At 44.4% G+C, this 24,862-nt stretch overlaps 1 protein-coding gene across 4 annotated transcripts in view; it reads right to left on the minus strand.

Annotated features, from left to right (window-relative positions):
• Positions 1–2,099: 2,099 nt before the first annotated feature.
• The window catches only part of LMO1 (LIM domain only 1), a 59,936-nt gene continuing 37,173 nt past the window's right edge, over positions 2,100–24,862 (minus strand). For all 4 annotated transcript variants that reach the window (XM_068194151.1, XM_068194150.1, XM_068194149.1 and 1 more), the window contains 3 exons: positions 17,631–17,844; positions 7,091–7,216; positions 2,100–2,550 (listed from right to left, as the gene is read on the minus strand). In XM_068194151.1, coding sequence (XP_068050252.1) covers positions 2,445–2,550; positions 7,091–7,216; positions 17,631–17,844 — 446 coding nt within the window. In that variant the 3' untranslated portion in view covers positions 2,100–2,444. The remainder of the gene's footprint in view (positions 2,551–7,090; positions 7,217–17,630; positions 17,845–24,862) is intronic.

Consider the following 24,862-nt stretch of genomic DNA (forward strand, 5'->3'; position numbering starts at 1 on the left):
TTCAGACAAGAATTCATGATTGCATTGTCCTCCTGGGATTTTTATTTTTAAAGGTGTCCCACCTCCAATGCTCTTTGGGGCATGGGCTGTGGCAGGTAGGCCTTGTCTGCTGTGCAGACACAGAAAAGAGGGATACAGATGCTGCACCGTTTCTCCCTTGTATTTTTTCTTTTTTAAATATAAGACACTTGGGTACTTGCCCCACCTCATTCAGCACTGAGAAGTTGTGTCCTGCCCCAGGCTGGGGCTTTTGCATGAGCCAACAAATTCCTCCTAAGGTATCAGAAATCAGATCCACAGCAAAGGTGACAAATCAAGAGGGCTGCCCATCAGAAATTAAGCCCTTGCACCCCAGCAGGGGAGCAGTGCCTGCATTTCACAGCAAGGGCAAGTGCGGGGAGGCAATGGGAAGCCACTGCTCCTGAGTCATGGCCCATGGTGTAGCTAAGGTACCTTTCTCTGAGGGACTCAATTTTTAAACTGGTACCAAAACTCTCCTTAAGAATCTGAGCTGAATCTTAACAGCCCCTCCAGCTTGTTCGGTGAGTGGTTTTGGTTTGGTTTTACTGCTCCCCTCCTCACCACAGGACAGCAGCCTTGCCCTGCCATTGTGTGCTGAATTGCAGCAAATCCCATGGGCAGGCAAGCAGGCAGGGATCCATCAATCCAGAGCACAGGCAGGGGCAGGGGCTGTCCGGCAGCCCATTTCAAAGCAAGGAATGGAAACATTTGGGCAACAAGCTGCTCCTTCCGTAGCCCCAGTGTGGTTGCCTCCAATAGCCTCTACAAAAAGAGCATCAACTCTACAGTTTCTCAAAAGACAACTTCCCCCCACCCCAAAAAGCACTAAAACAGAACAGCAGTTTAAAAACCACATATCCATAGGCAGCTCTAAGTGGCTCTTTACTTGCTATTCCATGTTTATGGGAATAAAAAGGGATGAGGCCATGCATTTTATACTGGGTCTCCCAACCCAAAACATCTGTTTATGAAGAAAAATCACTCAATCAATCCACATGTCTGAGATAGCTCTAGATGACAGGTGATATTTTGAAGCATGCTAAGTGTCTGGTGGTGTTTGCTTTTGCTTAGCCATTATTCAGCACAGGTGTATATAAAAGCATTTCATGCAACAGGCAGAGCAGCACCAAGCTGCATTGCATCTGGCATTTGCAATTCAGAGAACACACACAAGCGACCCCAGGACCAGCAACCAATTAAGTCACATCAGAAAAAAAGTACTCGGTGTCTATTTATTAAAGGAAAGGGGGGTAAATCTAAGAAAAAGCAAGAAGACAAAATAAATTGAATTGCAGCCATCCTTTACAGCTACTGGTGCACTATATTAAAGTGACACTCACTATACAAAGAAATGTTTGATACAGTCCAGTGGGTTGCACATGAATTGCATAACCTTGAAAATCATTGCACAAAGCATCGCAGCAGGAACACAGTTCAGAATTTTTTATCTGGGAGATGCTTCAAATCTGATCGCTTTTATTTTGTGGGAGGTCAAAGCACCTGGCACAGAGTAAGCAAAAAGGGCTGGGAGCAGGGATCTGCTGCATCAGCGCCCGCTCACGTCCCAGCCTTGACATCAGCTTTCGCAGCAGCTCTGACCTGGACAAGCGATGCCCCATGGGAAAATCCCACTACCTAGCAAAGCCTTGAAATTAATATTCTGATCAATGCCCAGGCACCTGTTGGCAGGGCTGCAGGGAGCCTGTTCCTCACAGCCCAGACTGGAGACACCGGATCAGGCAGCCAGCAGGAATTCCATGGCAATGCTCTGGCTGAATCCACAAGGAGCCTCTCAGCCAGCAGCCCAGCACAACACAGCAGCCCTGCCAGCAATGCCGATGGTTCCCAGCCACCACCTGCCCCCAGCTCATTCCCCTCCATTATACAGGGAAGCAGGTGGTTGGATGGAAGTCTCCACAACCCTGCAGCAGCATTTCCCCCAGTTATTATGAGAGAACCTGCCTCTGCTGTGATCCATGCAGTTTCCAGGGATCTATGTACACGTTTCGAACAGTCTGCTCAGCTAAAGCACATGAAATACAGGCTTTTGCCACATGGGGAAGAAACCACAACAAAGATGACCAGGAAACATTCATAATTTTTAATTCACACCAGTAATAAAATTGCATTACATTTTTCATAAAATAAATGTTCCAGTTTATATACAGAAAACAGACTGTACAGAGCCCTCCCCCAGACCCCAAAAACTCACAAACATACAGGCAATGCAGTGCTCAGCTAAGCAGGCACAACTGTACATCTAAAATTGTAACTGCTTTGTGATGGGGGGGGAAAAGTACTACAATGTATATAGTCCTCTCTGGACCAAGAATTAAAAAAATATTGCAGGCAAACTGACAGATGCCCTCACTGCTCGTGCGGCCAAGCGCCCATCCCACAGTGCTCCAGCGAAGCAGGGGCTGTTATTGAACCTGGGACTCGAAGCTCCCGTTCAGCTGCCCTTCCTCATAGTCCATCTGACACAAGATCATGTTGTTCTTCAGGAAAAATTTGTCTCCCACGCAGAATCTGGAAGATAAAAAAAAAGGATTAGCGGGTGTGAGTATGAACAGACGTGAAAACTGGCTGGGGAGGAATTTGAGGCAGTTTGGGTCCGAAGGCGACTCTGGTGAGCAGAGTTTGATTTCCAGCTCTTCCAGCCAGTGCTTCTCCCCTTGCCATCCCAGGGTTTTGCTGTCCCTTTCCCTGGCACATCCGTGCTTGGCTCCAAGCCACAGGGAGCAGCTTGGGGAGCAGGTCCCACTCTCTGCAGGGTCCCAAGCCAGCTGCAGGAGGAGGTTGGGAGCAGCTAAGGGATTTGTCCTTGCAGACAAGAGATGTTGGCTCTCCAACCAGGAAATCAAGCGGGCGATATTACATGGAGCCTATTTGAAGTTTTTGCTGGTATCCACATTTCCACAGTTCCCTCGGGTGAAGCAGTATTTACACTAATTTCCAGGCAAGGACTGGGTATTAAGTCCTCCCTCACCCCCTTGTGTACAGTGCTGAACAATAAATAGAAATTTCTCGGTGGCTGGACTCCTAACCTTTATCTTCATTGAGCGAAGGGCACTGCTCTCTATATACCATGTAAATTGTTCTGTTTGTCTTGAAGTTGACAGAGAAGCTTGTGATATTTAACAATTTTATTTGACCATTAAGGTCAAAAAAGTTCCACATATAAGATCGGAGAGGTGTGAATTGACAACCAATAGCTTTTTCCACCCTGCCTGCTTGCTCAGGAATCAGAAGCTAATCTTTACTTCTTAAGATAACAAATAATGTTCTCTGCACCCAATTCAGGGGCTGGTTTTTGTCCACAACACTGGCAGGGCAATGACAGACCAGAGCACAGGCTGCCCCAAGAGCTGAGTCTGAAATCAGCCTCAGGACCCTAAAGCAGAGAGACACCCTGGGTCAGGCACTGTGCCTCAAGGCAGCCCTGCACTGAGAGAAAGGGGTAGGTACCAGCCTCTGGCAAGGTCAAATATCTACAGGGCTTTCAAGGAAGATCACTGGAGGTGACCCCATCCCCAGGAGACTCAGCAGACCTCAAATGCCCATTTCCCCTGCTCCCAGGCTGTTTTGTTACTACCTACCCCTTGTCTATAATGCCTTCATCATCTGTAACTCAGGCAACATCAGGCAGAGCATCTCCATAAAACTGAGTATTTTCTGCTAAAAGAGCAGGACTGGTAATTTTAGAGCTTCTTTATAGGCCCAGCACAGGCACAAGTTTTCTCCAACTAGACACCTGCGAATAAACTGATTCATTTGCCAAGTTGGTACAGAGAGAACTGGGCATTGGTTCACACTTCATAGGATTTCACTGAAGACCTTCCATCTTCTTCCCTATGTGGCACATGCTCTAGTAGTTCTGAAATTCAACTTTCTCTGCATATTAAAAAGATAAAGATTATTCCTAATTTCAATTAACAGCTTTTATGGTAAAAACTGTACTGCACACACTCTCCTTAACACCACCTGCCCCAGGAGCAGCTTTACTCACAATAAATAACAGACACAGCTGCTTGCTTTTTACCATTTATTCCCACCTTAAGTGCCATATAAATCTCCAGGAAGAGAAATGCAAAAATTACTCTTGCCACCAGCATCATCAACAGTTGTCTCTTGCCAGACCTGGTTTTGGATGTAGAGGAGCCAAAGGAGAAGCTGGAGAATTTGGGAGTTGGAAGGTGTGGGGGTGTGTACAAGCACATGGGAACTGAAATGCTCTCCAGGGGTATCCTAATGTGACATGAAGTTTTGGGAGAAGGGTTTGATTCACTGGAAAGGCAACTGTTTCTACCTGCCAGTCCTGCAAACCCACCAGTAAACTGGGATCTCTTCAGCTGATGCATCACAACTGGAGACAGAGGATTTAACAGGGTGACCTCAGGCCCAGTTTCACACTGCCAGCCCCCATGCTTAGAGCAGGGATGCTACAGAGCCCATCTGGGTGATCAAATTCCAGCCAACAGCAGTGAGATAGGTGCTGAATCTACTACTCTGCCATTCCTTAAGAGTGATTTTCTTCCCAGCAAACCCACACTTCATATAATGGCAAGAGAAGCAGCTGGATTTCCTGCAACCCTTGTAACACAGACCTATCAGCCAGTCACAGCAGTGATCAGCTTTTATCCAACACTATGATGACCATGGCAACTTTAGAACAGTTTAAAGCATGGCAGGATGAGTGGAAATGCAGGATTTGATGCAAAATTGATGTTTTAGGGAATGAAAGTGATGGAAAAAATTGCACACTTCGTAAAAATATTAGAGATTTTGCTGTGATAGATTTAGCACTCTATACAGAGCCCAGCTAGAGAAGGACAAGCTAGAGAACTGAGGAAAGGTCTTCACCATCAAATCTTTTCAGAGCTGAAGAACAAGACAGGGTTTCCGGTGATGTTTCCAATTCAGAACCAGAGCTGGCATCCACCTCTGCAGTTTTGACTTCAGGCTTACTTAATCTCACGGTTCTCAGTTCAGAATCCAGTGCTGTCTGTTACAGGATCATTTCCATTCTGCCCTTTCAAGCCCAAATCTGCACAGTGTAAGTCACAAAAATTGGCAGCCCTCTGACCTCGGCCAAAAGCAAGAATCTACACATAGCCCATCTTCCAGAACAACTCAGCCTCTCACAAACTGAGCAAATCCCTTGTGCATCACAGCACAACTGCCAGAATGGGGGGATTACCTGCACTCTCCTGCTGGGCAGTGACAGCCCTGGAGGTTGTCTGAAGGACAGAGTGGGACCACGCTGGCAGTTGAAGAGGGAAGGGAATGAGAGAGGTGCTTTGAAGCCTTTTAAATAAAGGGTGAAATTTAAAAGAAATTACTGAAAATGAAAACTAGGCAGCACTAGGATTTTCTGGGAGAGAAGGGTTCAGTAGGAGTTTGATGAGAGATACTCAGCCTGCAGACTCCAAGGCCAATCAGCACTCCTGAGTGTGCAGCCCAGAGCCTCTGCCTGAAAGGACATTTATAATGCTCTAGTCCCAGGTTCAACGTGGAATGTGGGAGCAACCCTCTCCTGCCCGGGAATAATCAGGAGGCTGAAAAGAGCTGATCCAGAGTGCTGAGCCTGGCAGCACCCACCACACTCCTGAGTCTGGAGACAAATCCCAGAACCGACTGGTGATTGTAGCAGTGTGGAATGAGCATCTCGGGGGATGAGGTGGCATCAGCTCTGGGTTTAAGAGTCACAAAACAAGACTGGGCAACTGGAAGATCCCGCGTGGCTCCCGCAGAGAGCCCAAGGCCAGGAGCCACTAGATGTCACTGCCGCCCCGGCATTGCCACCGCGCCCGTGCAGGCGACAGCATTAATGGGACTTTTGTACCTCGAACAAACACCGCCCTCGCCTCCAGTAAGCCAGCGGGGAAAGCCACCTCATCCGCCTGCGCCTTGCGCCGGCACCAACCAGCTGACACCGAATTCATCCCCAGGGCTGAGCCACTGGCGGAGGGTGCGAGAGCAGAATCGGACAGGATCTCCCAAGTTCAGGGGAGGCTGGCAGGGGTTTGCATTCACACACGTGTATGGCTGCTTCATCTCAGATCCCACTGTGACTCTTTTCTAGACTGAGCAAGGAATGTTTAAGTCAGGATTTTAGCCTTTTACAGAATTGGGTTCTCCATCTTCCTACAAATTTTGTTGTCTCTCTCACACTTTCCCATGGGATGAGGCATTGCATTCTAGTTTCATCTTTGGGAAACACAACCACAGATCCAGAACAGGAACACCAGCACAGCCTTTGGACCCTGGGCAGTCATTACAGCCTGACTAAGCAACCAGTACGAACTGCAAGCAGTTCCAGGTCTATCTTAGACAAGGATGGACACATGGATGCATCAGAGAGTGACAAAGTATCACATCTGATTCTGTGGGCTTCCATTTTGCCTAGGATAATCAACAAACATGGTGCTGTGAAGAGTTTTCACAGCCCTCCCAAACTCAAGTGGATACAGGTAGTTCAAGTGAAAACACTGTGCATGGCCCTTTATTATACTCCCCGATGTCCATCTTCCACCCAGCAGAAATAAATAAGCCGCACACAAGATTACACCACCAAGATCCCCTATTAATTACACAACAACTAAATTTATTTGTTCCTAGTGTTGGAAAGGGCTTAGCCAGAGTATTTTTCTCTTTCCTGTCCCTTCTCTTTATACTTCTTCTTTCCACCCCCAGTTTTGAGCCTGTCAGAAATGTGATTTAAGCGAGATAACATCAGTTTGCAGAGGAGGTCCATTCTCCATCATCTGCCTTCTGCGAAGAGGGTAGCTCCTGAAAGGACACTGGAACAGTTTGTTTTATTCATCAGAAGCTGTACAGTCTGTGTCTGTGTCCTCCCCCTTGTCCCTCCAACTCACACCAGCTCCAAGGGGATTTGCAGTAAAAGGGCTACAGGTACTTACCATGCATTCCCCAGGTCAGCCTGGCAACCCAGCCCCAGCCCTGACACCAGGCTGTGAGCCCAGACGGGCAGCGTGCATCAAACGTTTCCCCTGTTTTGCAGGCAAAGGTATAAATTAGTTTGTATTCACAATAACTGTGTCCTCACCGCTGGTTGCAGAGCTGACAGGCAAAGCAGTCCAAATGGTAAACATTATCTCTGGCCCTCATCACCATCTCAAAGGCAGGGATCAGTTTACTGCAGGCAGCACAATTCCCAGTGGTACCAAAGAGCCTGCCAAAGAAGCACAATCATTAGAAGCCATTTTAATTAAATGGTGGAAGGACTAATTAAGTGTAATTAGCAGTATCAAATACTGTATTGCACCAATAAATAGAAGTTGCCGTCTCCATTTCACTGACCAACCAGCATGCAGGAACTTGGGATAAAAATGCCTGGTGAGCAGGCTCCGATCATTGAGATGAAACTTCATTTGGTTTGTGAGCCTAGGGCTAATTTGCTGTCTAATGGAGAAAAGCATTAAACACTTAGAGCACTATTTTGGGGCTCAGAAAATTTCAGTCAAAAACTAACTGCCACTCTGCAGCAGTGTGGTAGTTGCTGGGAGCTGCCCATCCTGCTCCACAAGGGCTTGCTTGGCCACAGCCTGGCGGAGGGACAGGCTGGCAGCAGGACACAGAAGTCCTGCAAACTTTGCCAATCCTGGCAGGCAGCGCTGTAACAGAGCTCAGGAAGAACCTCACTTACCTGCTGCTTAAAAAGAAAAAGCACGACTTCTCTTGCAATGAGTGCACAGCATTTCTCCAGGCATCTCAGAGAGCAAGCCCTCCTCCCCAGCTGTGCCTCCCTCCTCCTGCTTCCCTGGCCCTCCCGGGAGCCAGCAAAGCCCTTCCACGGCAGTCTGAACAGCATGCTCAGCCGTTCCACTCCAGCTCCCCGCCCCTCCAGGACAACCCTTCAGCACTGGAAGCTTTGCCATTTTCATCTTGGCTTTCACTATCTGTCTCCCCAGATGTCTGCTGCTGTTGCAGCTCCTGCCGGGGGACTCAAGCACAACTGCAGCATCCTTCCCACGGCCCCCTCGCCCGAGGTGTCCCTGCAGACCCCGTGTGTGCTAGGGGCACGGTGCCACTGCGGCATCACAGCTGTGCCAACCGGCCGGGGGCACTGAGCCATGGGCTGTCAGAACCAAGGTTCACCCCAGCCTCTGGTCACATGTGGTTAGTCACTTTGCCTAGAGGACGACAGAAATGGTATTTTGGGGGTGATGAGCCTCAAGACATACAACCCCTGGTGGCCATTAGCTCTGTGCGCGCAACGCGCCGCTGGCCGCGGACAGAGCTGGGCTTGCAGTTTGTTTCAAGTCATTGGTTCTGGCTGATTCCACAACACGCAGATGAGAAGCATCAGGAAAATCTATAACCAATTTCTAAACCTGCAATTTGCCAGGCAAATCAATACTAATTATTACTGGCCAGTAATTGTGAATTAAAACACCCAGCAGTGTTACAGAAACCTCCACACAACTCTCTCACTCTCCTACAGTGCTGTGATCCCAAAGTCAGTTTGCTCTCCAGTTGTAAGAAAGCCCACCCTTATTTTTCTTTAGAAGTGGTATTAGGGGTCTTTCATTAGGCCTGTCTGGAAAATCCCAGGCCTTCCTATGAAGAAACAGCACTACGTTTTCCTTCAGAGCTAACTACACGAACCAAAACAGAAACACTCATGCAGGACACAAAATCCGCAAAGGGAGTACCAAAATTTCTTCCCCCATGATTCTATCATCTGAAGGCTGAAAGGCAGAGTGAAATCCCAGCTGTATAATTTGCACCAGCAAAAGGCAGTTCCTTTCTCCCTGCAAGCTGACTCCTCTTGCTCCTGCCCCCACAGGCAGGCAAGACAGGGGAGGCAGCTGGGCACGGGCCTTGGCTGCCTAACACCAGCAGACCAGACTGGAAAAATGTGGCAGTGAAAAGCATCCAGGTCTCCACCCTGGAAGACCCTGGCTCTCATTTAGCACCCACTCACAAATCAAGCCATTACTGCAGACATCCCTCCCCTCCTCAGCCTAGCTACCTCTTTCCACTTGGACACAGCAAAGCCTGACAGCTTTTGCCAGGATTTCCCCATTTCCCATAAAACCAGACATCCGTTTTTAGAGTACCCAAGTCACAGCAAACTCAAAAAAATGAGTCAAATGCATTAGGCAGGGAAACTGGGAGGTTAATCCTAGATTTGCTCTGTGCCCAGCACTGCTACATGCACAAGTATAAAATATCCATTATTCATTAGCATCACAATTGTGTGGAGCTCAATCTAGATTAAACAAAATAAAGGGGCCCCAGACAGCACCATCTGCATTGTTAAGCAGGTGCTTTTCTTCAGCCTTCAAATAGGAGACTTTTCTAAATGGAAATGATGGGGAAATTTGGACAGATGTTCACTTAACTATTTAAACAGTTAGCTTAAGAAACATGAAAAATGTATTTGGCATCATATTCACCTGTCTCCTTTCAGGGGTTTTGGGGGTAAACCAATTGTTAAACAGATTTGACTGTTTGCATAAGATCTGAAGCTTATGTTCTGTCCAGCTGAAATCGTGTTGCCTTCTAATGTCTACATAACGTGGCTTCCAGTGAGTCGGAGTGCTAATCTTTGTCTCTTCTATCAAGTTTCACAGTCCTCCATACCCTCCCTTTCCCAACAGATGAACATTTCACACTTATTCTAGCACCTCCTAATTTTAATCTGCTTTTCGGGGAGTGATTTAGAGCCCCATGCATTCACCATGCTTCTAAAAATATACTCGAACTTGTAGCTCAGTGAATATGACTTTTTTTAATCTGTTGGAAGAAAATGCAAAATGAACAGTCTTTTGCCTTTCTTTTTTTTTTTGCTTGCTTATAGAAAACCTGCCACCTCTGATATCTCCTGATCCAGAAGCTATTTGAGCTGAAACTTCCCAAAGTGGGGGAGCTTAACGTTATTGGAAAGAGGGAGAGAAGATAAGGAGCAGGAGGAAAAATCTTCTGCCCCAAGCCCCATCTGTGGCTAAATTTAAAATAACCTCACATGAACAAACTGATCTGCATTCTGTCCCCCAGACACCTTTGTAACAGATGCAACACTCTCTCACACATTCACACACACAAAGTTGAAGTGCATTAGAAAAATCTATCAGAAGTTGTTTAGCCTCTACTTACCAGCTCGGAGCCATTGGCATAAAAGAAGCTGGAAACACAGAAAGTTTTCAGTTTGGGGTTGATTTGCTTCTTCTAAAAAACCCTATTTATTCACTTCCCTTTGAAGTTAAAAGGCAACAATTTTTAAGTACGGATTTATTTCCCTTTATGTAACAGGAAGACCCATCCAGCTTGTAAGTAAGCATAGACTATGCAGATTTAAAATTTAGCAAAATTAAACTTTTACCCTGTGGTAGTAATTATGTTTAATGGCTCATAGCCTGAACTTAAACATGTCTATTGTTGTCAGCCAGTCTAAAAGCAGGAGTTTGTCCAAAGGACAATTTTCTGTAGTTTATGGGCACACTAAAAACCCCACTATGCCCTGTTCTCATTGGCCACTGATGTCAGTGTGTATAGTAAAAATTAAAGCTAATTGGCATACAGGAACAGCCCTGAATGAAAATGAATTAATGGGAAAAGAAGGGAGTGCTCCTGGAAGCAGTAAGCAATTGTCAGAGGATGGGTTTTATGTAGTCTTGTCTGGGCTAAAGAGCAGTCATGTGCTTGGTGATCAGACCTCAACAACTCTGTGAGTACATCTCAAATTAATTCAAACCACAGTAATGTCACAGCACCCTGCAGTTGTTTTTTTTTTTTTTTTTTTTTAAGGGGGAAAAAGAATGTTAAAGAGTTCTTATGGTAGAGAAAACAGTAAGAAACTTCTCATATGAAAACATTAAGTTCAGCACCTTTTAACAGGTTTTTTGTTCAACCAAGATGTTCATGGGGCCTAAACTGAGAACCTGTTTGCCTATTTCTGTCTCCACTAGAAACAACAATCTGGTTTAGTCATTGCCTACAAGGAGAGAGTCCCCATTTCTTCTCACCCCCTCTAGCCTGGTGTCTGACTAGATAGCAGCTTGCAATCAAAAAAGGAGAAAATCTTCCCTTTGCAGAAAGAGCAAAAATTTTGGAGCTGTTGACTTCATAGGAGACAAAAAAGATGAAGCAGGACAAGCACATGAAGAATAATTAATGGTACAGAAAAAGAAAGGTTGGCAATGTCAACTGGATTTTTTAAACACAAGAACAAAACAAGTTCAAAATTCAAACAGTTGAATGGAGACTAATAATTCCCCCAACAACAAAAAAGTTTTTGTTAACACTGAAAGATAAGAATTATTAACTGAAGGAGGACTAAACACTAACCTACAGATAAATATCTACATTTGTAGATATTTTGTACAACTGCATATTTTTCTATATATTTATATATCCCGATTATCTGGATATACAAGTTTTAGAAGAGCCATGGAACTCCACGCTCATATCCTCCCCACCCAGAAGGTGAAATAGGTTTTCCCATATAGGTTTTCCCTGCTGCTGTTTATTTCTTAGTTTCATCAGGGCCTGCTGTAGAACCAGACTTGCTTTATGTAACTGAAATCCACCCTCATGGAACAGTTTTGCCCCTACCTTTTGAAACAAACCAACAACTGGGTTTTCAGTGAGGGTGGCTCTTAAATACTGCATTCAGTATCTTTCCCACCTATGGATATTAGAAATATGCTGAACCACAAGTGTGATTTGACTGAGTATTGAATATACTAATAAATGCAGGGAAAGCCTGAACATCACTTAAAAAGATAAAAAGAATAATCTTTAAAGCAACTTCAGACAACTTTACTGTAATCAGCCTTTGTGTAATATTAGAGAAAGCCTCAGTGATAGGACATTCATCAGCACGGTAAACTCATATTAGCTGGTGCACCCTCCTATGCAGGACACCATTGTCAGTGCTGCAGTGGGAAGTCATGTCAGCTGAAAGAAAGGAAATATTTTGATACTAATGAAGTTGGTCAAGCTCTCATGAAGCCTTCAAGTTCAATCCCAAACAATTTACATCTCACATGCCAAAGGGTTTGGCATTCAAGGACAGCATAGCAGGGGGAGTTGAACCAGTACAAAGCAGCTCCTGGCCAAGTGACCGCATTGGTTCAGAGATTGCTGGGCCTGAACTTCAAGGTTGCTCAAGAAAGTCTGTTTTCACTTGAAGGACACATCTAAATGTTCATTTATTTTCACTCCTTTGGCCTCTCCCTCCATGTTTTCAGTGGGCATTTACAGAGAGGTTGGGGCCATGAGCAGGTAGGAGAAGTCCAAGTCCTCCTCCCCAGCCCCAGCCTTTCCCATGGTGTAACTGAAATTGCTGACCTTAAACCCATCCTTGCTCTGGCACTGCTGAACACAAGTGTAACAACGTCCTCTTAGGAGAGTTTAAATACAGCAGCCAGAAAACTGTGAAGCTGAAAGTGCTGGAGGCATGCTAGTGTACTACAGCCAGGCAGAATTACTCCCCATTAGCTTTCCTCCTCAGTGAGAAGTTGTGGAGGTCAAAAACAAAAAAAAAAAAAAAGAGCAAAAAGCAAACAAACAAACCAAGTACAGGCACAGGCTGTAAGAAAGTCCTGGACCAGCTACTGCAGGGGAAAAAAAAATCTGTACCTTAACATCACAAAAGATGTTGGGGCACACACATCTCAGTTCCCAAAGGCTTGTTCTCACACAGCCAGCCATGGTGTAGGGGCTTGGCTCAGGGCTGTTGTCCCTGACTTGAGGAAGGCCACCAGAAGCAGGGAATTTGTCCACATCCTCCTGTGCCAACAGACCAGGGCACTCATGTCTGTGCTCTTATCCCACAAGAAAATTCAACCCTGCATATTTGCCAGATGCAGAACACTTCACCTAAAGGGCTCCTAAAGCAATTCACTGACAGAATTAACACCTTGGGACGTTTGGAGAAGAGCAAAATCCCCAGGACTTGGCATCTGAGTCACTGGAAGTAGGAGATGCCGAGGTGGAGTTCAAGCCTCTGTGATACAGACAGTGCTGAGGGGTGACAGGGGATGGCAGTCCTGCCAGGAGGTCCCTGTCCCTCAGGTGGGATGCAGAGGGCTGCTGTGCTCCTTAGAGGCACCAACACTATGTGCAGAGTCATGCCATGATGAGTTTGCAGCCCTGATCCAAACATTTGCGAAAGCGGGTGAAAAGAACTGCCATGAAACCCACTGAGAAGAGCGTCAGGACTTCCCAGAAAGCCCTTCTCTTTTACTGATTCACCACCATTTTTAATGCAGATTTTGAGCTTTCTTTGGAGTCTAATTAAGGCTCCAATCAGTTTGCATGATGAAAAACTTTCCCAACACCAGCATATCAAACACGCAGAAGCAACAGTTCTGCTCCTCTCAAAGCAAGCCTGACTCGCCTTTGCTCGTGCGAGGGCACCATGCTGAGTAAAAAGGAAAAATCATGTTCTTCATCAGCGCTTCACAGTGAAATTTAAGTTGTCAGCTCCTCACAGGAAATCCTGATGCAACACCCAGCCCGTCCCTGTGAAGCAGAGCTTGGTGAATGTTTAATTATGCCTCGGAACAAACACACATCGCTGCGTGGGGGCTGCAAGGAGCCATCTGAGCCTGCATGCTAAGCTGCTCTGTCCCAGAAGCAGTTCCTTCAACAGCACTTGCTTATCAAAAATAATTAGAGGTAGGAATGCTGGAACTGCGATTATGAAACAAATGGTAAATCTATTTGCTGAGATGAAATGTATTGAAAGATACATCGAGACACAGCGGGAGACTGAGGTGATACCACAAGGATAACAACTTGAGATCCAATTTCATCTTTCATGATTAAAAAATGAGCAAGAAAGTGTTTTATGAAAAGTGAAGGTTAACAAATGTTCCTTCACAAGCAATGATGACAGTTTATCTTTTGAAACAAATGACTGGACTATGGTCCGCTCACAGCTCCTGAACACGCTGGAATGATTTCTGCTGAAAACCGACTGGGGATCAGCACACATGGCTGGCAGCCCACCCTGCTCCCAGTGCCTGGGACAAAGCCAGCTCCAAAGGGATGCTGCCACAGCAGGGAAGGAGCTGGCACTGCTTCTGCCCTGACCCTCTGCCACAAGTCCATCCCTAGCCCCTATCCCTGCAGTGGCTGTGGCTCATCACCACCTGCCCTCAGGAGGGTCCCAGAGCTGCAAATTGACAACAAAACATTCCAGGAGCCTTCTGACTCAATCCCTTTCACTATTCTCCAGCAGTGTGAAGTATGAAAAGTTATTTTTAGGGATGAATTCTGCTAAAATTTGACTAGTAGACCAAACACTGTGAGCTGTTTAACAAGGAAGAAAAAAATGTGGGTAGAGACTCTAAAACTACTCATGTGAAGGAATTATATAATGATGGGAATGGTTAATTCTCCAAGAAGAAAAATTCAAATTACCAGGAGGGAACAGACAGTAGAGAAGATCGTGATGGCAACTTTAGCTCCTTCTGTTAATAGAACTAATAGTTAAAATGGAGAAAGAAAGAAAGAAAGAAATATTATGTGTAGAAGCCAATACAAGATGTTTTAAAGTAAAAAAAAAAAAAAAGCTTTATACTTCTATAAATATGGGACTGTATAGCAATGCCCTTATTCCTATCCTGGGAGCCTGAAAGAGTTCCTTAGCATCAGGGGAACAGACCCCAGGAGCTCAGCAGAACCCCTCAAATAACCCCAGTATAAATAAAATTTGCTTATTTGTAAGAATACAAGCCATGATAGCTGTAAAGGTGCCTGAAGAGCTGAAGGCAAATTAACAACAATGTTACAGAATTAATGTTATTCCTTCCTAGCTGAGTCTTTGACAAATTTCCCAGGATATGACAATTCTACTGCTCTTCCCAACAAAAAACAGTCAAAGCTCCAATATCCTAAATTCAGATAAAGGGAAAATATTTAATGTAAAGGCCACATAAGTCTTCACAGTTTAACCATGTGGCACAAATAGCAACAGACTTCCCCCTTGTCAGGCCAGGAACTATTCCAAGCTTAAAATGGGAGACAGAAGTGTTACAAGGCACCTTCCAGGCACAGAAGTTTGTTCCAGAGTCCACGTTTAACTCGTGCTGTGACAGAAGCTGCAGGGCCATGGTCAAACATGAGTCCCAACTTGCCTTCCATGGTTCATGTCATGAATTGCCCTCTCTTCACAAAGCTGGGACATGGGTCACTTTCTGCAGTCTGCAATGCCTGGCTTCTTTTCCATCTCCAGGCTTCTGGTGTGCTCCAAAAAATTCACATCATCTAGGGGCCAGTGGGAAAATCACAGGTTAAGCTTTTCCACCTCGAAGAAGCATTCTCAGGATAAACCAAGGAAAGAAAGAAAGTGCTCTACAACTCCAGTGATAAAAAGGTCCTTCTAAACCTAACAGCATCAATACTGTTGTCCTTTGGCACTTTAACATGTCTAATTTGATGCCACACATTATTTTTGTTATGAAACTAGAATAAACCCAAATCAATACAGTGTTTATTAAATGGACAAAACATGGGGTAGCTCATAGGTCTCAAATAGCAAATGTAAATTGGAAACACTGTCCAGCTCAGTATTTCTAGCAGGCTTCTGCAACATACAGAATAAAGCTGAATATCTATCTTCAGGGTCAAATTTAAACAAACAAACAAAAAAAATCACAAACACAACACTTTTTCAAGACCAGAAATGACAAAGTCAAGTGATAAATAAAGAAGTGGAGGATGACAGATGGAGAGACCTAGATCACTTGGCAAGTTAGGTGCAAACAAGATAAAGAAAAGATCATATATAAAGAAGATAAAGTACAAAGAAATACTTCAGAAAATAATGCAGCTGTTCTTCCTGAAAAGAAAACTATTCCTGGAAGTAGCTCTCCTGAGAGATTTTGGGGGTCCCTGTGATAGGATCTAGCATGACCCAATTGTGATACTGTGATGAAAGGCTTCCTCAAAAAGGAAAGATCAAGAACTGAAATATTCTTCATTGACACATCAGAATTATGTCCATAACACAGAAAGAGTACAGCTGAGCTGAAGAAGAACAATCAAAATGCTAATTTGGGGTGGAAATCTCTATGTTGAATTTAAACTTTCTGGAGCTCATTTTTTTTTAGCTTAGCACAGACAGGTTGAAGGATGCTTCCAGAGCAAGTGACTTGTGACATTAGTAAACACTCAGTTTTAAAGAAGGTACAAAAATAATTTCATTATAGTGAAGATAGTTAACTCTTTCCTTTCACAGCCTTTCCATTTTTCCAAAGGCTGCTTATCCAATCTTTTCCACTTCAGAAGTTTTCACCCTTTTCCATGCTTCTCCTTCCTCACTTAGATTTTGAGGACACACCCTACCTAACCAGACGTGCAGCTGCAAGTGCTGTCTGTGTCGCAGCATTTCAGCTGGGATATTTCATGTGTACCCTGAAGATTTCAGCTCTAAAACCCTCCTGTGGGCAGGATACTCTTGTGCACTTCTGGGCTGAAGGGCAAGGTGACAGCTCCCACATGGCAGCTGACAGACTTGGCCCTTCTGTTTGGCTCAGTGCTTAATCTCTCATCTTTAGAAAGAGAAACTTGTTTGTTTGAGTTTACAAAGGAAATATTTACTGAAGATTTTCAGAAATATGCTTTACATTGAAACACATGAAGTATCTGAGCATTGACACTAATCTAGGCAGCCCCTGAACACTGCAAGGTTAGAAGGCATTTTACCTCCCTATCTTACAACAGCATGTGGGGTTTGTTTTGCTTCAGATGTTTTACTGGTTGAGCTTGCCTGGGAAATGCCATCAGTGCTTGAGGAAAAATAAAAGAAAACATAAACATTAGCTGGAGATCAAGTACATTCTTCCATAGGAAAAACAAAGCAAAACTCTGAGTGTTTTGCAGTGTGACCCTCGTAATAATGTTTGCATTAGGCCTGCTGTCTTATTAATATTAATTTATGTTTGCATAAAGTATTTTGCACAAAACCCCCATACACACCAGGCAAAAAATCCCACGTGTTGTTATGTATTGCAGACACACACTGACAGAATGGTTTTAACTCTGTGCTAGTGATGGTCTCTGCTGATTTCCTCAGACAGAAACATTTTTTGAAGTTGATCTGTAATTTTTCAGTTTTGCTCTGTTTAGTTAGGAAAGAGACAAGAGCCCCTTGGGAGCAACCTTACTCAAGACTAGAAGTCTGTCTAAAAGCTGCGACTGAAAAGGAAAAGGTAAAGGTTTGGTCAGGTCTCAGTCAATATGCAGGAGTACAGCATCAGAGATATGCAAGGAGAATTAAAGAGTTTTTCCTAACTTACTCAGCAAGCAGAGTTTGTTCTTGTTAGTCCATAATAGTAATAAAAAGTCACGACCCCTTTATCTTCACCCAAAGGCCTTGATAGATGGTTAAGATACAAGGCCTAGTCATGGCCTTGTATCTTTGCCTAAAAGCAGGATTTCACCTTCCAGACTACAAAATATACTAAGTGCAAATAAAAAGCCCTGCTTAGACAGTGGAAGAAACTCCAGTCTCTTCTGGGCAGGGCTGGCCAAGCACAAGCACACTTTGTCACATTTTTAGGAAGCCAGACAGCCAGCAGCATGCCGAGAGGCTTCGGGAAGAGCCCGCAGTACATCCCTCTATTTACCTCAGGTAATCTCTGCGGCAGAGAATGAGATTTGCTTTTGTGTAAAGAGTTGATCCAACTTCTCCAAGACGACAGTCACAGCAGGCACACTTTAGACAGTCTTCATGCCAATACTTATCCAGAGCCTTCAGCAGGTAGCGGTCCTTGATCTTTCGGTTGCAGCCGGCGCAGCCCTTCTGCTTCCCTTTGGGCTGTACAGAGAGCATCGGCACGCCTGCAAGGCAAACACAGCACTCCTTCAGAGCACATCCCAACAGCTTGGCCAAGCTGCCGGCACTGGGGACAGGTCTGGGGGCAAGCACTGCTGCTGCTGCCATTACAAGGAGCTCACAGTCAAAGAAAGCTCACATTGTATGGAGCTGACAGTCAAAGGAATCCTAGCTTCATTTGCTGTCGCAGACTAGACACTTACAGCTCTTTTTCCCTAAGGGCAGGACTGACACAATGTACCAGACTCTTTCTAACCAACATCTCGCAGCAGAATAAACTGGCTGAAATTTCAACATTTATTTTTTTCCCCTCATTACCCATCCCCTTGTGTTGTTAATTACCGGCCACAGGCAATTAAAAAGAGCAGAAGGGCCATCATGGTATGTACCCCTCTGGTTCAGCATCTGAGTCGAGTTTGATGGGGAAGGGAGAAGAGTGGGTATAAAAAGATGTGGTATGCCACTGTTTTTCCTCTCTTGTGAATTCTGTGGGTGACAGAGGCCTAACTGAAAGCCAGAGCAAGCCATGGGCTGCTCCAAAATAAATTTGATTCAAAAGCCCTTCAGAACTGCTGAGAATAAGCCCACCTGTGCCCCTCTGACACTAATGAAGCCACATTCCTTAAGCAAAGCAGAGCTTTCCTCCTCCTCTTGTACCACTGGAGAAGGTAGCACAAAGCCAGGAGTTTCATCCTTCCTGGAAACCCCTGCTGGGACTGCAAAGCAGGCATGAGATAGCAGGATATGAGGTGGTGACAGAACACTCAACTCAGGAGACTGGGGGGGACTTGCTGTGTCCAGCTTTTTCCTTTTCTCCAAGCAGCCAGTGCCTGCCATGGTGAGCACTGTGATGCTTGTCACCCTTCTCAGTTAAGAGCCAGGCAGGAAAGGACTTTATGGAATCAATAGGCAAGGTGAAAAAGTAAACAAGGATTGTACTGTGGGTGAGAGACAGGACAGGAAATGATGAAAGAAGAAATTAACTCACTGTTAATTCCATTTGCTCTAGAGCCTTGATTCAATTTGTTATGATTTTTATTTTCACTGGTGTCAGTCACTAGAAATGACAATGCTGGGCCTGTAACAAGCACACTGTGGGCTTAACCAATGCAGAGATGATGAGAAGGGACACTATGGAACAGCAGCAGGTGTCACTGGTTATATACTCTTACACAGTTAATCCACCCTTTCTGCAGGAAGCGCTGGATGTCCCAGAAAGCAGCAGCGTGATAATAGAATTATTAACAGTCCCTTAACCAGAGAGGACCGAGCCAGTGCCACGGCAGTAAGTGACATTTGCTGCTTTCCTTAAAAGTCAGGGTGACCTGAGAGTGGCTAATGGTCAGCACGTGTAAACCCACCACTCCCACAGCAATAATTGCTTTGTCAGAGCCCAAGCAGATGACAATAGCACTTAGGACACCTCCACACAAACAGCAAGGTATTGATCCATCTGTAATCAAAGTGGTCTCAGCAGCACAGAGACAGGCCAAGTAACATTCAAAAACACTTAAAGAACCCTCCTGTCCTCTGCTGCAGCACACTCAAAACCCAAGTCTCTACAAGCAAACTTTTGACACCAGTGACTAATCTGCAATAATTAAGTGAAAACCTGTATGTGTATTAGACTGCCACATATGCAACCTGTAACGCTCCCAAGAGAAATTCTACAAAGCCACAGAGAAACACACAAACACATTTGGAAAGAAGGACAAGACAGGGAAGCATCAGAAGTGGATTATGCTGCAGGTGCCAGAGGTCAGACTGCAGAAGTCTCATATGCCTGGTGAGAGTTTCTTGTGAGAATGAGGGAAGTGGCCCTGTGGTTCTAGACACACCTCTGTTTTTTTGTTTAGGTTTTTTAAATCCAAAATACATTTCAATAGCGAAAAGAAGCTTCCATTTTTGAGTAATTTCCATGCTCTTCCCATCTCCACTCCAGGAAAACTGCACATTGTGAGAAGAGTCTGCCTTCTTGTGAGGCAGAGAAGGGTGAAAATGTGAATTTGCATTTGCAAGCTGTGTAAGAGCAGTACCAGTGATGAAAGAAAATAGTTCACACCTATGAAAACTAGGACCTAGATGTGAGAATTATGTTTTTAGATAGGAGCCCCAGACACCAGCAAGTCATTATTCACCCCCCAAATAGGCTCTCAAAATGTGCACCCTTAGAGGCAGAGGAGGATTTCTCACAAGAAGGAGGGTCATCATACAATTCTTTTGCAAGGTTTGTGTAGGTAACATGAGGATCCTGCATCTGGAAAGACACAGATTCCACACAACCAGGACACCTTAAACTCAAGAGAGCTGCTGCATGGATGGGGTTTGAGACCAGCTCTGTGGTTCAGAAATAAAAGATCCTCAGCCAGATGGGACTTCCCAAGGCCTCACTTTTGAAAGCAGTGCCCTTTCAGAGGTCCAGCTGCCCTCACCCAGAGAGAGGGTTCAATGCAGCAGCATCATCAAGCACAAGAGCAGTTGTGCAGGGATAAAACCCTGGTTGGACCATTAGGAGAGACTGGTTTGATCATTTAGGACAGGTTAGGAGGGTCTCCTGAGGCAAGCAGGCCTGGATGGCTGAGGGCTGACTGCAGGGGCAGTTCTTGTTCCCTGTGTCCCTGGCAGCCCTTGCTCTCCACAGCCATCTGAGCTCCTCGCTATTGCAAGAGCACCACTGTCTTATGAGAGGCTTCTGCAAGTAAGGGGAATGTAACACTTTGATTTGCTTCTAATAACTAGCAAAAGAAAAGATATAGATATATTTTTAAGCAGTACCTTAAGCAAGGAAGAAAGCTATATTTGGTCAGCATTCAGCAGGGGGCTTTCTAATGAAAAAAGATACCATTTCAGAGGTCATATGATGTTCAAAGCTGCTATTCCCACTCAGATAATAACGAGCAAGGTCAGCCTCTGCTGGTCAGGTTCAGTGTTTTGAAATTACATTTTGGGCTGTGAGGTTTCCCTCCGACATCCCATCCAACCGGTCTGCACGGAGCACACAAGCCACTACAGAAAGTTGCAGCTGCAATTAGCTGGTGAGTTGACACAGCAGGCAAGGTGTGAAACAAAATTTCAAAAACTGCCAAACTTGATCGGCAAGGGTTCCTCGAACACTTGCCATGTCATTTCAAAGCAACAAGAGAGAAGCATCTCAGACGCTTAACCCTTTTCTTGGTTAGAGGCTTGCACAGAGAGGACACAATCAACACCAAACCCTGCTTTCCTCCTCCTGCCTCCCCTTTCCAGCAGACCTGAAGCAGCCTGGGCTCTGCAGGCAGAAACCACCTGGACAACTGCACTTTCTTTTTGTTAATTTCCCCACTGAAAGACTGGGATGCTGCTTCATTTCTCTATGTCCATTTTCCGCCAGTACTTGCCTAAAAATGCCGAGATATCCAGTTCAATTTGATAAGGGGCATGTGGTGTCTTACTGGGGCTGTCAAGAAACAAAGGGGCCACCTTAGAGAAATTCCACACGTGCTCTGTGGATGAGGATAAGAAAATGAGAAGGAGTGTTGCAGAACTAGAAAAATTACCAGCTGGATGCTCACATATTTAAATACGTGATCACAAGGGAACACTGGTTATTGCCAGATTCTGAAAGTACCATCAAGTTGCTGTCTTCTCTCCTGTTGCTAGACATCCAGTGCTCTCTTTTCTTAGAAACAGTAGATGAATCCTTTCTATTTCTGGCTACCTACACTCCCTTCTTTGCCCTTTACAGCTTGATAGACTTGCTGCTGGTAAATACAAAACTAAACCTGCTCTAAGTGCTCAGAGCTCCAATACACATTAAAAAATTATAGACACCACCTCTGAACTTACTGAAATTTATGCCTGTGTCTAAAGAGTCTATTATTGTAGTGAGTAATCTAAACTTTACCACTATTCACAGCCGGACAAAACAAGCTTTAATCAGCCCATATCTGCTCAGTCAGAGTCTTTCTGTAAAATGATTCAGCTGGCTTTGTAACACAAGTGTCCACTAAGGACACCTCTAAATTTTTCTAAGCCATTTTACTGATACTTCTATTCACATAGCAATCAGCTGCAGTTCCTCTAAGGGCACTGTTCATAAAGCCTCCTTTCCAAGAGAGCCTGGGAACTTTTCATAAATGGCAGACCTTTTAAGTAACAGTTATCTGCACTGGTCCTACGGCGCACGGCTCCACAGTGCTCTGGTCTGCAGCAGAGCTAGAGGTCCCCTCTGAAAGCAGGGAAGTTCACCACCTAATTTCTCTAATGCAACTCTAAAGGTTAATTGGTCTGAAAGAGTAATGGGGGACTGCTAGCTAATGATATATGCCTCAAGGCTTTGCAGCTTGCCTGTATTTTATACAGTCGAGTCCAGAGCATAAAACACAGGTGATATCACCAGGACTTTTCAGACCCCCCTCCAGTCCAACTTGCCCCCCTCAGCCCTCGGCTACACCCACATGGGTGGGGAGAAGACAGCAGGAGCTGAAGGCAGCTCTGTTCCACCTGCATTTCATGCCTTATTAGAGGGGGCTCGGAGAAGTGCGCGGCTGCACTCCTCATTACCTCTGCAGAGAACTAAAAACAACCCTAATGAGGAGAGCCAGAGCGTACAGTACGGGCTGGGAGGAGGGATGTCCTCCCACTCTCCCCAAGGAATCCAGCCAAAATCTTCAATTTGCCATTTATGACAGCTAATTAGTTATTCTATTCAAAATCTTTGCTTTAAATAAAAGAACTAATTATACACAAAGGTCAGTCCCCCACCTCCTGTGAAGCACACATAATTGGCTTATTTCCCCAACACTGTGTGTATGTTTTACACAATGCTTTCAGGCAGATGGCTTTAACTCTTTCCCTGAAAACCTTTTTGGTGCTGGCTTTTTTGTTGTTGTTGTTGGGGCTTTTGTTTGTTTGTTTGTGTTTGTTTGGGGTTTTGTGGTTGTTGCTGCTGTTATTTTGTTTTTCTTTTTTTTAAAACCCTGAAACTTTTCCTCAGAGCAGCTACTTTAAGAGTAAAAGCTTGTTCAACAACAAAGCAAATAACTATGCACACACACATACACAATACTTCTACTCTCCAAAAGGTTTGTGACAATCACTCCCTGTTGTACAGCACCTTGCACAAAACAGCACTGGAATTATGTTTTTATTCTCCAGCACAAATTCTTCCTTGACCAGTGCCTTCAGACACTGCTACCACATTTCTGAACCTTCTTCTGCCAAACACCACAGTTATTGAAGGTTTACATTTTACCCTTGTTCTTTTTTTTTTTAATTATTTGTAATATTTTTGAGTTTTTCTTCTTTTTTTTTTTTTTAATCATATAAGTGGTTATTATAAGGATGCAGTATTCCAGTGCTAAAAGCAATTCTGGTTTAAAGACCAGGGGTTTGGCAGTCAGGCAACTGAGTCTAAGTTTCAGAGTTCCACTTGACAGAAAAAATGTTTATTTCTAGCATCAACACCCTTTAAATGAACTGACCTCCTTTTGTCTGCTAACAAAACCCCCAGCATTTGGCTGCAAAAGATGAAAAAGTAACTGAAGAGTAGGAGTAATCTTATTAACTCCTGTCTCATCATAATAAATAGGCTGCAGTCTTATGTCTTTTATCAGAGGATCTGATATCATTTAAAAGCATTAGAGCCCTGCATCACCCATTTAAGTAAATGCAGACAGTCATTGCCAAAAGATGCAGTGAATTTCATTCCCTTAAAAAGAAACTCACTTTGTGTTCCCAGTATTGTATTACTCACCTTCTATGAATATTGCACCCTGTGAAACAAGTCAGACCTTGCACTCCCACTGAATGGAGAGTGAGCTGTCTCGGGCATCTTCACCAACAATTTCATCAGAAGAATTACAGCTAGCAAGGTGAAACTCATCATGTAATCTGTATATGCAATTAAAATGTTACATTTGGAACACCAAGTACTTGCAACTAAATGCTTATAAGTAAGCCTTAGACCATTCATCAAAATTATTCAATGAGAAACCACAATCTTTTTTCATTGCCTGTTTCATGCTGCAATAAGCAGCTGGTGATTTTTACAGTGGCTTTAGCAATTCATTTGGGGTATTCTTTCTTCTGAATCATTACTGAACAAATTTCCCAAGCATAGCAAAAAAGCAGTTGGAGAGGGCAGTTAGTGGGAGAAACAACATTTTGATCACCACTTCTATTCTGACTGTTCTAAGTCCTCTGCCCAATAACACAGCATTTTTTTTTGTCCATACACTTCATGACAAGCTGTAGAGAAATATCTTTTAGAGTCTAGTGTCTCCTGGCAGTTTCAGCTGCCTAAAAGTGACCCAAAGCTTCATGAGTAGCTTAAACGCTCCTTCAATCTCAAATGTAGGGATCCTGTTTTCAAGCCATTTGCTCAGATAGACCAACATATCCAAAATAATTATTTGGCATCATTTGAATCTGTACCAATGTAGGTCCTGATTCAGGACATGAGGTTTAGGGTTAGAATCCAGAATTTCATTTTCCCCAGAAGTTTTGAGTCTTCCAGTACCTGCTTTTAGCCTCTCTCTGTTACAGAGTTTCTCTTACCAGAGACCAACCTGTAGCTATAAAGAAACACATGGCAGCAGGACTAAACACAAAAGCATAGTAATTGTTGCTGCAAGACAGTTTCTATAAATCATTTCAGGAAGCAGTGTTTTCCCTGTGCTCATAAAATGTGTTTGTTTGAGCTTTAATTTTTTGTAATTGGCACATGTCCAAAGTTTATTCTTAGCACATCCAGTGTTTCAGTAAAATCCATTTTTACTGTTTGAAGCCCTGGAAGCAGTACAAAGACATGTAGATTTCTTCTACTTTCAACCTAATCCGAGAACATTCTGATAAGTTTTCTCCATTAGTCACAATTTAGCATACTGCAATCTGGCAAAGGTCCAGATTTCAGGTGGCCAGCTCCCTCCTTCAGTGTCTGTAGTAGAAAAAAGTCTGGCAATGGAGTGACTATGCTCAAACCACCTTTCCAGCAGTATGAGAAAAAAACTACTATTAGGAATGACTGGCCTGAAATTCATCCCA

The sequence above is a fragment of the Anomalospiza imberbis genome, chromosome 6 (genome assembly GCF_031753505.1).
Source record: "Anomalospiza imberbis isolate Cuckoo-Finch-1a 21T00152 chromosome 6, ASM3175350v1, whole genome shotgun sequence".
In the NCBI taxonomy this organism is placed as follows: domain Eukaryota; kingdom Metazoa; phylum Chordata; class Aves; order Passeriformes; family Viduidae; genus Anomalospiza; species Anomalospiza imberbis.